We start from the raw sequence: 14,217 nt of genomic DNA on the forward strand, positions 1-14,217 counted from the left end.
ATGATCTGTGGGGGATTTTGAGCTGAAACTTCACAGACACATTCTGAAGACACCAGAGACTTATATTACATCTTGTGAAAGGGGCATTATAGGTCCCATTTAAAGACATTTATTAATGTTACTGGAAAAACATTTGTTCATAACTTTGAGAGAACCTTGACAGAACGTTATAGCTAAAGTTCTGAGAACGTCCGCTGTTAGCTGGGAAGTCAAATAACCTCTGTTTATGCATTTAGAAAATATTTTACTATGCAGATCATGAATATACTGAATAATATCTGATTGTAAGGACCTTGTGTTTATTTTGTATGAGACACAACATCTTTCTTGGGTGTAATATCTGTCTCCTGACACTATTCACTATAGTGTTACAGTCAATGCAGATGATGCATGTGCCCACGCGAGAGCGAGAGAGAGACTCAAGATTCGGTGAATCAGCGTTTGGCTGCGCGTCACGCACGCGTCGCTGTCACGGCCGAGATATACGCGTTCAAATGTGTTTGTAATTTCCGGGTTGGACTGGAAGGAGGGTGTGTCTCTGATTCCCAACAGAAACACGCTGGATAGAGCAGAGAGAGAGACGCGCTCCGCGGGAAAATGGCATTGGGAAGAGGGAAGCGGAAGCGCAGCGCGATGGGAACGGGTTCCAACTCCTCCGTCATGATTTAGATCGGGATCCACTCCCGCATCGCGATGGAAAAGACGCTCTGCTCGTCGCAGCCGGTGGAGAGGAGGCTGGCGGCTCGGACGGGCTCGGCCTCGCTCGGGTTCGGCGCGTCTCCGCCGGGGAACATCGCGCCGCTGCAGTCCGGACGCACGCGCAGGATAGAGGGAGTGCTGAGCAAATACACTAACCTCATCCAGGGCTGGCAGAACAGGTACCGAACCAGAACACACTCAAGAACATGATGAAGTTTACAGAGACTGGGCTCAACTCGTGCCCTCACTGTGTCATTTCAGATCATCAGCACACATGCGCGGCACTGACATTTTTATTAGTTAAGGTCAGTTGTGTTCTGACAGCTTTCATTAGTGCAGTGTTAGTTCATATAAACATTAACATACAGTTATGTTTACATACACTACAAATATTACTGTACTCATATACATGCATACATAGGGCTGTCAAATCGATTGATCACAATTAATCACATCTAACATAAAAGTTTGTTTATATAATATGTGTGTGTGTGTATATACACACACATTATATACATATATACACATATATATAATTTAAATTATATATAAATATATATATAAGTTAATATTTCCCAATGATATACATGTATGTATATGGGTTTATAAATATGCATAGTAAACATATATTATACAAACACATACTTTTATGTCAGATGCAATGAATAGATTTGAGAGCAATTTTATATATGTATAGAATGTTAGGAGAATTATAGTATAAGACAAGCTTTAAATGAGTATATACACTCTTGAACTGGCTTTTGAACTCCTATATGCTCATATTCTGTGATTATTATTCTCATATTAGTGGTGTGTTATCATCTTTGGTGTATTCTGGCATATGTCCATCATTACTCAAGTGTTGCATCAGAACAAAAAGTTCAAACTTCCTGATGTTGATGTGTTTTTTCATTGAGTTAAAGCTGAATTCATCATTCATCCTGTTATTTTAGTCATCGAACAAACACTCAACGTCAGACTTGTTGCTCGTTTCACAGGAGATTCTGAGGTGATCTGATATTCACGAAGAATTGCACAAGAGGTCAGGATACACACACACACACACACACACACACATGAACGTTATCTGCATGAGAATCTGAGCTTTGGTCTATAAACACAGTCTGTCTGTATGTTGTAAAACAGCAGAAGTGGAAACAGTTTCTTCACACACACAGGCTATTTCAAGCTCTTCTCATGGTCTGATGGTGGAGATTGAGGTTGTGTAAACGCATCAGTTTTCGGGTGTTGTGACCTGTGTGTGTGTGTGTGTGTGTGTGTGTGCAGTCAGTGAAGAGATGAGCTTTGATATTCAGAGCAGATTCACACACACCTGCACATCTGATTTACTGCTGACTCAAGAGAAGTTTGTTCTGTTATGATACATACTTACATTTTCTTAACTTTCATGAATTTAATTTATTCCATTAACAATTTAATCAATCTTTTAAAATCAAATAAAAAAAAAAGAATTAATTCAAAATAAAACATTGCATTTTTATTTTTTCAATATGGATGTCTCTTGATTATGATATTCCTGAATAATAATAATCTAAAATCAATGTTATTATCATTAGTAGTAGTAGTATTGCTTTGAAAAGCACATTTTACTGTATTCTAGTGATATATTTTGATCATAATTTCTCAAGTTAACTTGAACTCACACTTTTATTTTGGCGAATTGTCATAAAAAAAATCAAGTTTCTGTGATTATTTGACATGCCAGAGTTTTTATTTTTTTAATTTTTAGAAATGAAATGTTGAAATGCTTGTTAAATGCTTTCAGAGCGGCTCTGAAGATGAAGTTTATGTGGTTTCATCTTTATATAGACATGCTAAAAAAGCAGATTGCACGTTTAAACAGCAGTCGTTAATGATTACAGATGCTAGTTCATAGCGCCATTTAATTTGATTAATTTAACTACATTATTTTTGATTTATTATTCCAAAATTTGCCAAATTCTGTGACATTATGCTGAATCTGCTCTTCATTTGATCTAAATGTTGCTAGGAGAACTTATTGAGATATTCAAATTATTAAAATATAATTAGATATTAAAATTCTGCCCCATGTGCAGTTATTCAGACCATAGTGTAGGAAGAGATGATAAAATAGGGCTGACATTTTCGGATAGTCACACAAACACACACACACTGGTTTCTCTGTGTTCAGCAGGTTCAAGCTGATTTTGTCCTGTAATATAGTATGAATATGTCTGATATGAGTTATTCATGGCGTGTGTTTGTCCTTGATCTCTCTGGCTGTTGAACAGTTGATCTGTTGTGGTTTTCACATCTAAAGCTTATTTAAACACTTCTTACTGCCAGAGCTGCTTTAGTATCATTGAGTTCTTCTTCATTTACATTTTAATTCTAGTTAAAGTTTAAGTAATTTTATTGTGTGTATTTCTCATTTTTAGTAGACTAAAAGACAGCCTGAAGAATAGAAATGTAACTCTGTTCTGCGATTATGAGCTAGAGCGGAATGAAGTCCTCTTTACAGACGACATGTTTCTCACAGCACAGATCTCAGAGCTTTTTATGAATATGTAAATGTAAAGTAAAGGTGGCCGAGTTTGTTTTAGAGAAGAGAAAAATGCATCTGTAGTTTTATTTCTTTGTTATTTTTCGGTGAGACTCTCAGGTGTATCTGTGGGTGACGGATCCTGATGTGTTTGTGTCACAACAAAAGATCAGCTCCGTGTTCTAAACAACAGAACGCTTTTCAACGTTCTATTTTTACATTTAAACTGCAGTATATCTCAACAGCTCTTCAGTGAACGTGTCTGTTTAACTAATAAATGTCCAGGCAGTAAATGAGTCAGGAAATGTTAATCCAGTTTCAGCTCTGATGGATTCCACCGGTGTAAACGTAACACATGCATTATTTCACCAGCACTGAATAGGAAACACTGAGAGCAAAGACTTTTTTTTTTTTTCAAGTAATTAATACTTTTATTAATCAAGGATGCATTAAAGGGATAGTTCACCCAAAAATGAAAATTTGATGTTTATCTGCTTACCCCCAGTGCATCCAAGATGTAGGTGACTTTGTTTCTTCAGTCGATCACAAATGATGATTTTTAACTGCAACCGCTGCCGTCTGTCAGTCAAATAATTGCAGTAGATGGGAACTTCATCTATAAGAGTGAATAAACCTTGCTTAGACAAATCCAAATTAAACCCTGTGGCTCGTGACGACACATTAATGTCCTAAGACACGAAACGATCGGTTTGTGTGAGAAACCGAAAAGTATTTATATCATTTTTTACCTCTAATACACCACTATGTCCAACTTCGTTCAGCTTCCTGTTAGTGATGTCTGATCGCGCTCTGTCAACGGCAGTGATGTCTCGCGCATATACTTCAATGAGTGTCAGACATCACTGCCGTTGACAGAGCGTCGTCACGACACGTTGTGTCGTCACGAGCCGCAGGGTTTCATTTGGATTTGTCTAAGCAAGGTTTATTCACTCTTATAGAAGAAGTTCCCATCTACTGCAATTATTTGAATGACAGAGGGCAGCGGCTGCAGTTAAAAATCATCATTTGTGATCGACTGAAGAAACAATGTCACCTACATCTTGGATGCACTGGGGGTAAGCAGATAAACATCACATTTTCATTTTTGGGTGAACGATCCCTTTAAATTGATCAAAAGTGACAGTAAAGACATATATAATGTTACAAAAGAATCTATTTAAAATAAATAATGTTCTTTTTAGAATCCTAAAAGAAAATATGAAACTGTTTTCAACATTGATAATAATCATAAATGTTTCTTGAGCAGCAAATAATCATATCAGAATGATTTCTGAAGGATCATGTGACACTGAAGACTGGATTAATGATGCTGAAATTCAGCTTTGATCACAGAAATAAATTACATTTTACAATATATTCACATAGAAAACAGCTGTTTTACATTGGAATAATATTTCACAAATTTTTCAAATAGATGCAGCTTTGGTGAGCAGAAGAGACTTAAAAAAAAAACATCCATCCTGCCAACTCCAAATTTTGTAATGTTAGTGCATAGCAGATTTTTCTTGAACCTTTTAGCAAAAATATAGTTAATAATAATTCTGTTGTGTCTCTTCACTCTCTGTTTCACATACTGTGTGTTTGTCAGTGTAATGTGATTGTCACAGCAGCATCTTGAGCGTGTTAAACCGCCTGCCAACACATGGCACAGGAAACACTGCTGCTTCACTGCATGTTTAGATGAGAGAGATCGGTCAGTCCTGGAAGTGAAGGTTATGCCGTGATACAGTGTGTCAGATGGTGAAGTTGAGTTGGCTTCCTGACCTCTGACCTCCTCCTCACGGCATCACTGCACCATCTCTGCGGTTTCCATGAGCGTTTTTTTAATGCACTCCTGCAGCTGGTTTCCAGGGTGACGGTGGATTCAGAGAGCGAGAGCGCAGTAAACGAGAGCGCTTGAACCCGTCTGACTCAGGACAGGCCGCACAGCTCAGAAAACACTCTCGGTGTATCAAAGCTCATAACTGGAGTGTTGTGCGTCTGTATAACAAAAATATGCGCTGAGAACATTTGTCTAATGTTGCCGTCAAGTTATGGGAACGTTATTTCTGTAAACGTCCAGATTTTTAAATGTTTTTCAAACGATAAGGGAACATTCCATTTTGAATGTTACTTTTGAATGTTCTCTGAACATTCCGAAACAAGTTGTAACATTTAAAAAATGTTCAGAATAAAACATTCCGTGAAGGATGTACGCAGAAGCTTGTCAGTGCTTCTATTGTTGTTGTGCTGGACTTGAAACCTTCAGCCATAAAAGTGAATTATTCACAGATATGATTTCAATACTGAGTCACTACATGTGTCTGTTATCTAGGACACACATAAACTAAAATAAACCACATGCTCGTATGATGAATGAAGCTCGTTCTGACTGTGTTTGTTTGCTTCAGTAAATCCACGAGGTGCTTCTGGAAGCCGGGTTTGTTTTATGTCTTTGTGAACATGATTACATGCTCTTGAAAGGCTCTGATTCGAGGTCAGAGCACATTTAAAGTGTTTAGTGCCGAAGGCTGGAGTCTGTGGACATGAAGAGAATCCTCCAAGAGAATGGACTCTAATTTTATCATGTCTATTATCAACTGTAACTCTGTCCTTTGCCTTTATGAGACTATTTTTGGTCATTTTAAAAATCTTACTATAAAAATGGTGTCGTGTGAAGTATTTTCTATGAATTTTTTCTCAATAAAACGTGCTTAAGCATGAATCAAACCAAACAGCTTTGATAGTCACATTACAAAATTGGTAAAATTTTTCATCAATCAACTCAAAAAACAATGGTACAAAATAAAACAATTGGTTTCATTTTTATCACATATAATAAATGTGTTTTACATTTAATCGTGACATTTAAATGACATTTAATCATTTAATCACATTTTACGTGGATTGCAAAATATTCAGTAGTTTCAGAGTATAAGGAAACTGACTTGATCGCCTCATTTGCAGTGCAGCATTATGGGTAATTTAGTTCTTAAAGGATTTAATTGGGCAATTAAATAATAACATAAAAACCTAAGTGGTAATCACATTTAATTTGCTGCTTTTTGAGAAGCAAATCTCCTCATTTAACAATCTCAGAGCTCATGGTCTGTACTGAACGGTTTATATGTTCTTTCTTTATAAAGGAAATCTACAGGATTTTTACTTCCGTCTGTTGCGTGAGGAAACTGGACTGCACAGACTGGATCTGTTTCTGTGCGCTAAAAGAAGAAGTGTGGCTCGATTTTAAACTAGTATAGACTAACAAATCATCTTGAAACAAAATTACTGTGCATTTTGAGCTGGATATACAACTCATGCATGTTGTTGAGCTGTGATTATAGTGCATATGGCAGTGCAGATCTTATCATTATTTACATTTATGATTGACCTTTATGGAAAAATTAGCCTGTCACAAGTAGAACAAAGATCCATGCTTTTGCGTGTATGTTTTTGTGTGTTTGTTAGGGATGCACTGATATGAAAATTTTGGCCGATACCAATAACCGATAATTCTTCAAAAGCCGATAACCGATATATTGGCTGTTAAATCTAAATCCAATTTTTATATAATTTTTGAGAGCCTCCATTATTTATCGGCTTTAATATATCGGCCAAACTTTTATCAGGCCGATAACGATAACATTAAAAATGAACATATATAGGCCGATACCGCTATTGTGGCCGATATATTGTGCATCCCTAATGTGTGTGCATGTGAGTGTGTGTTGTGTGCGTGCTTGTGTGTGTTTCGGTGTGTGTGTGTGTGTTTGTGGTGTAGTGAGTGAATCTTGTTCATGGTCAGTGCTTCTGTTTCTGTGATCAGAGTCATTGATCTGGTTTAGAAGAAAAAAACACTCTTTCTCTCCTCCCTAAAAAAACGTTTGTATTGCAAAAATAATTGCAAAATTGCACCCATTCTTATATATACACTTTTTGGTATCCTAGTATTGCATTTTGATTTTAATTTTACCATCATTTGAGGAATAGATTATTTCTACAGTACAGATTGTTGATATGGTTTATATTTGTTTATCCAACTTAATATAATATCCCATGTTCACATTCATAATAGTGTCTATAATGGTTTTGTTAAACTGGTGAAAAACACTTACTTTTGATAAATCACCAGAAAGCATGGCTAATTCAAATAAAAATATGAGAGTGGTATTCTCAGGTTTGGATCGTGTCCATCTCTGTAAACCTGTTCTTCAGCTGCGGTTCTGTGTTTCTCTCTCATGTGCAGTTTCTCGAAGGGTTTAATCACACAGAGAGCTGAGCTTGACTTTCAGTCTCATTTACACCCTCTAATTGTCAGAGCGGCTGATTGGTGCGCTGGCCTCTGGCCAGAGGGATTGTGGGATTGAAGAGAGTCAATCATCTGAGCTCAGCAGTCACATGCAGATCTTCAAGTCAATTTGTACAATGTACATAATGTGTGTGTGTGTGTGTGTGTGTGTGTGTATATATATATTACAGTGGGTACGGAAAGTATTCAGACACCCTTAAATTTTTCACTCTTTGTTATATTGCAGCCATTTGCTAAAATCATTTAAGTTCATTTTTTTCCTCATTAATGTACACACAGCACCCCATATTGACAGAAAAACACAGAATTGTTGACATTTTTGCAATTTATTAAAAAAGAAAAACTGAAATATCACATGGTCCTAAGTATTCAGACCCTTTGCTCAGTATTTAGTAGAAGCACCCTTTTGATCTAATACAGCCATGAGTCTTTTTGGGAAAGATGCAACAAGTTTTTCACACTTGGATTTGGGGATCCTCTGCAGCTGAAAAACACCCCCACAGCATGATGCTGCCACCACCATGCTTCACTGTTGGGACTGTATTGGACAGGTGATGAGCAGTGCCTGGTTTTCTCCACACATACCGCTTAGAATTAAGGCCAAAAAGTTCTATCTTGGTCTCATCAGACCAGAGAATCTTATTTCTCACAATCTTGGCAAGCTCCATGCAGGATTTCATGTGCCTTGCACTGAGGAGAGGCTTCCGTCGGGCCACTGTGCCATAAAGCCCCGACTGGTGGAGGGCTGCAGTGATGGTTGACTTTCTACAACTTTCTCCCATCTCCTGACTGCAGCTCTGGAGCTCAGCCACAGTGATCTTTGGGTTCTTCTTTACCTCTCTCACCAAGGCTCTTCTCCCCCGATAGCTCAGTTTGGCTGAACGGCCAGCTCTAGGAAGGGTTCTGGTTGTCCCAAACGTCTTCCATTTAAGGATTATGGAGGTCACTGTGCTCTTAGGAACCTTAAGTGCAGCAGAACGTTTTTTGTAACCTTGGCCAGATCTGTGCCTTGCCACAATTCTGTCTCTGAGCTCTTCAGGCAGTTCCTTTGACCTCATGATTCTCATTTGCTCTGACATGCACTGTGAGCTGTAAGGTCTTATATAGACAGGTGTGTGGCTTTCCTAATCAAGTCCAATCAGTATAATCAAACACAGCTGGACTCAAATGAAGGTGTAGAACCATCTCAAGGATGATCAGAAGAAATGGACAGCACCTGAGTTAAATATATGAGTGTCACAGCAAAGGGTCTGAATACTTAGGACCATGTGATATTTCAGTTTTTCTTTTTTAATAAATGTGAAAAAATGTCAACAATTCTGTGTTTTTCTGTCAATATGGGGTGCTGTGTGTACATTGAGGAAAAAAAATGAACTTAAATAATTTTAGCAAATGGCTGCAATATAACAAAGAGTGAAAAATTTAAGGGGGTCTGAATACTTTCCGTACCCACTGTGTGTATATATATATATATATATATATATATATATATAATTTTGTTGCTTCTGTTAATTGTAATAATATGCAGTAATTAAATGCAGCATGTCACAACAGCTTTCCGTGTTCTGTATTTCATGTCCAAAGTCCTTATGTTTTTATGTTTTTGATAAGTAGTCATATTATTTCAGACAGATGGTCCAGTGCAACAGAAAAATAAGTGGAAAATAGTTATTAATTCCAGCTCTATTGGATTCACTTCCATGTTTTGGAAAAGTCCAGATCCAGTTCTATTGTGATGCATCTCATTATGTGTTCGTGTGTGTCTGCAGGTATTTCGTGTTGGACCCTGATGTGGGTCAGCTGCAGTATTTTGTGAACGAGCAGGGGCGGAGCCAAAAGCCGCGTGGTTCTCTGCCTCTTATTGGTGCGTCCGTGACGTCGAGCGACGAGGCGCCTCACATGTTCATCGTCAGCTCGGCCAATGGGGAGCTCTACAAACTCAGAGGTATTTTTACACTCGCTTCTTGAGCTTCAAGATGTGCATGTGACTCTCAGGTCAGTGTATTTGGGTGACAGTGGCTGAAGGTTACTGTCTCGCCGTTACTGTGGCAACCAGTTTAAGAAATTCATGTTCCATGCAGGAGTTTGTGCCAATGACATCACTGAGGATCATGTGACTGTCATTGTCCAGAGCATTTATTCAGGGGTTTCTCTCTCTGTACTACTGGAGGTTTCTCAGTCTGTCCAGTCTATTCACATGACAAATATATATATATATATATATATATATATATGTATATGTTCAGTCCACGTCTGTGTCTTCAGGTCTAGTGTTGAGTCTTAATGACTCTGTGACTCGTTCACCTCATGTTAATTGCAGTCATTTCATCTCCTGCTCATTATAGAAGCATCATTCTGTCATAATTATATCAAGAGCTTGTTTAAATTGCTAATGCCGAGCTGCTCGAAGTGAAGGTTATTCGTGATGAAGCATTCTCCACAGCTCATAAGATTGAGCATTAATCTGATTCTGATGAAGGTGATGCAGCATGAGAGAGAAAATCAATTTCTATGAGCATCAATAACTAAGAAACATCTGCCACATTGACTTTCAGAAGATCTGCTCACTACTGCCATCGCAAGGGGCTTTGGGTAATTACTGTAAGTTCTGGGAGCTGGTTTTTAGCTGGTCTAAAGTGGTTCTCACTTGTAAGGATTTGGCTAAGCTACACTATAAAAAAATGTAAATTTTATTTATTGATTTTATTTTTATTTATTTAGAAGGCTTGCAAGATCAGAAGGTGTAGTAAGCTTACACTTTAGGCATCTGATGATTCGTTTTGATTTTGATTCAGTTACAAAATGTTACAAAAGTGTGTGTGTGTGTGTGTGTGTGTGTGTGTGTTTACATTCGGGCGGCTGGTGATCCAGATATATTCCAGCTCTCACTGCTGCTGTTTCTCATTAATGGTCTGTTTGTGGTTCATTCAGTCTCAGTGCTGAAGCTCAGTGAAGTTCAATAGTTACAGCTCGAATACTTCACTGATGCTTGTTTTGTTAATAGAAATAGTCTTTACTTCCTCTTTGGTAGAGTGACTTCCTGTTCAATGCAAAGAATTCTGTTTTGCGTCCAAAATGAAATACTTCCCTACTATATAGTAATCGAAAAATAGTAGGTGAAAAGGCCCCGGATGACCTACTGCTTCTGGCGAGATTCTGAAGTGTGCATTCGGTGGACACTTTACCATCCCATGAGGCCACGGGACACATGAAAGTAAACATTATAAACTTTATTTACGCTTTATGGTACTGAAGTTACTATTGTAGTGCACTGCATCGCTTTGATGTGTTCATGACCCGTTTAATCTAGTCTAAATGCAGTGAATTTCATCTTATTCTCCTGAATGTCTTTTCCCAGATAACGCATTAGTTCTGGTTTATGGTCCCACAGCAGCTAAACACCTTCTTGCTCCACCTGCTACAGTAGCCACACCCCAAACTCTGCACCTGTTACAGTAGCCACGCCCCAAACTCTCCACCCACTACAGTAGCCACGCCCAAACTATCTGCCAGCTACAATAGCCATGCCCCAAACTCTCAGTCTGTTACAGAAGCCACACCCAAACTCCCCGTCGTCTACAGTAGCCACGCCCCAAACTCTCCACCCACTACAGTAGCCACGCCCCAAAATCTCCACCCACTACAGTAGCCACGCTCCAAACTCTCCGCCAGCTACAGTAGCCACGCCCCAAACTGTCCGCTGCTACAGTAGCCACGCCCCAAACTCTCCGTCTGCTACAGTAGCCACGCCCCAAACTCTCCGTCTGCTACAGTAGCCACGCCCCAAACTGTCCGTCTGCTACAGTAGCCACGCCCCAAACTCTCCGTCTGCTACAGTAGCCACGCCCCAAACTCTCCGTCTGCTACAGTAGCCACGCCCAAACTATCCGCCAGCTACAATAGCTACGCCCCAAACTCTCCACCCGCTACAGTAGCCACGCCCCAAATTATCCGCCAGTTACAATAGCTACGCCCCAAACTCTCCACCCACTACAGAAGCCACACCCAAACTCCCCGTCGTCTACAGTAGCCACGCCCCAAACTCTCCACCCACTACAGTAGCCACGCCCCAAAATATCCACCCACTACAGTAGCCACGCTCAACTCTCCGCCAGCTACAGTGGCCACGCCCCAAACTGTCCGCTGCTACAGTAGCCACGCCCCAAACTTTCCGCTGCTACAGTAGCCACGCCCCAAACTGTCCGCTGCTACAGTAGCCACGCCCCAAACTTTCCGTCTGCTACAGTAGCCACGCCCCAAACTCTCCCTCTGCTACAGTAGCCACACCCCAAACTCTCCGTCCACTACAGTAGCCACGCCCCAAACTTTCCGTCTGCTACAGTAGCCACGCCCCAAACTGTCCGCTGCTACAGTAGCCACGCCCCAAACTCTCCGTCCACTACAGTAGCCACGCCCCAAACTCTCCACCTGTATACAAAATCTTACAGACTTTATCTTTAACTATAATAACTCTAGTGTCTTTACTTCAGTCATAATCTAACATGACATAATACAATGCATGTTTTGTTGCCATGGTATCTATAATGCATTAATATTTTGCATATTTACTCTCTCTCTCTCTCTCTTGTTTCCTCCCATAATTCCACTGTGTCAGCGGTGGACGCCACAGAACAGCAGCTGTGGATGACGCAGATACAGGCCGGTACCAGACGCCACTCCGACAGCAGCGCCAAGGTGTGTGAACACTCACACTCACTCACATACACTCACACACTCACATACACACACACACTCACACACGTGTGTTGGAGTATGTTAATAAATTATTATGGGACAGCCTGTTTTTTTTTGCTTTTGGGAGAGTTTGAGTTGTGTGTGTGGCATGCAAAGATTTGTAATGCAATCACTAATAGTGAAATATAATGACAAGGACATCTGATGTGTGTGTGTGTGTGTGTGGTCCATATGATGTCAATCTAATGATGCACACAGGGTTCTGAGGGAGTTTAAGGTTAGGAGAGTCTGATGAGATGAACTCACTGATATAGCTCTGAACCTCACTGACTCCAGAGCTCATGTTGGTCTGTGGACACTCCTGTTATAGTTTCGGCCCGTTGTGTGTTTGTGTGGATGCTGTAATCTGATCTGCTGTCCTTCACAGATGAGGAAACTGAAAGACTGTGATGAGAATCTTTGTGTCAACCAAACGCAGAACACACTGGATGCACAGGTACATCGCACACAATCACACTCACTCACAGATAGATTTTTAAACTGTACAAACATCTTTCCTCACTTTATGGATTGATTCTTACTGTAGAGAAACACTCTATGAATGACTTGTGTGTTTTTCACTCATTGATCTTCACTGATCATTAATCTTCAGCACACAAACACGCCGAATGACTTTTGTTTAACGTCATGTCTATGTTTTATATATACGTTACCAATAAAAAGAGGTTTTCCTCCATCATTTACTGATTAACAGGAGATTTTTGTGCATGTGTGATAAAATCCTGTGAGATTCAATCCGCTCTAAATGTTCAGATCAATCTTTAGAAAGCTGAGAACAAAGTAATAAAGTCTTACTGAGTACATGCATTAAAAATGAATTAATTTCATCCAGTGTTATTTTAGTATCATTGAGATGTTATTATAGTTTTTTAGGGCCCAAGCGAAAATTCGCGCAGGGCCCTCTTGTTCTTCTAAGGATTATTAGGGCCCAAGCGAAAATTCGCGCAGGGCCCTCTTGTTCTTCTAAGGATTATTAGGGCCCAAGCGAAAATTCGCGCAGGGCCCTCTTGTTCTTCTAAGGATTATTATTATTATTATTTTTTTTTTTATTTTTTTTTTTTTTTCCGTCTTCCGGGGCTTTTTGGGGGCCTTAACATGCTCAAAAACTCTTGAAAATTGGCACACACATTGGAATCCGCGGCCATTAGGACGCCGGAGAGGCTGGTACCCGGGCGTGGCAGGGGGCTCGACAGCGCCCCCTTGAAAAAGTCTGAAAATTTGGTCCATATATTAAACATGCTTGCACGTATTAGTATGAAACTCGGTACACATATAGACCTCATCGGGCCGAACAACTTTCGCGCTCTAAGTTAATCGCCACGCCAACAGGAAGTCAGCTATTAAGGGTTGTTTGAAAAACGCATGCTCTGGAATTTGATATACTCCTCCTAGACGATTAATCCGATCGCCACCAAACTCGGTCAGCATGAAGTCAAGACACTGATGATTAAAAATTGCCAGGGGATTTTTGATATCTCGAACGGTTTGGCCGTGGCGAGGCAACGAATTTATGGCGAGAAAAAGGAAACAGGAAATGTGTTATAACGTCTTAATACATATATTGATCTTTATGAAACTTCACGAGTGTGTTCGTTATAGGAGTCTGATCACATGGATGTGACTATTGTGAGTCAAAGTTATAGCGCCACCAACTGGCAGCAGGAAGTGTATCACTTTTTGAAATGTTTTGAGATCACCCTCTTATTTTTACCTGATTTGCTTCAAACTTCATCAGTGTAATGTCAATACACAGCAGATGTAGACCTATGACAGGATTTTTGATATTTGAAATATTGCTGCCATGGCAACAGGTCAAACTGTAATAATATTCTTGAGTGTTTTTGAGGCTCTTAACATGCTTCAAATTGCATGAAACTCGACACACACATCAATATTGTCAACCAGTAGACATGGACAAAGCCATAGAAAT

At 39.7% G+C, this 14,217-nt stretch overlaps 1 protein-coding gene across 1 annotated transcript in view; it reads left to right on the forward strand.

Moving 5' to 3' along the window:
* The first annotated feature begins 449 nt into the window (after window positions 1-449).
* LOC137002258 (oxysterol-binding protein-related protein 10-like) overlaps window positions 450-14,217 on the forward strand; it is a 40,614-nt gene continuing 26,846 nt past the window's right edge. The window contains exons 1-4 of the mRNA XM_067361817.1: window positions 450-878; window positions 9,302-9,477; window positions 12,148-12,227; window positions 12,655-12,723. Coding sequence (XP_067217918.1) covers window positions 694-878; window positions 9,302-9,477; window positions 12,148-12,227; window positions 12,655-12,723 — 510 coding nt within the window. The 5' untranslated portion in view covers window positions 450-693. The remainder of the gene's footprint in view (window positions 879-9,301; window positions 9,478-12,147; window positions 12,228-12,654; window positions 12,724-14,217) is intronic.

Source organism: Chanodichthys erythropterus, chromosome 15, assembly GCF_024489055.1.
Source record: "Chanodichthys erythropterus isolate Z2021 chromosome 15, ASM2448905v1, whole genome shotgun sequence".
NCBI lineage: Eukaryota > Metazoa > Chordata > Actinopteri > Cypriniformes > Xenocyprididae > Chanodichthys > Chanodichthys erythropterus.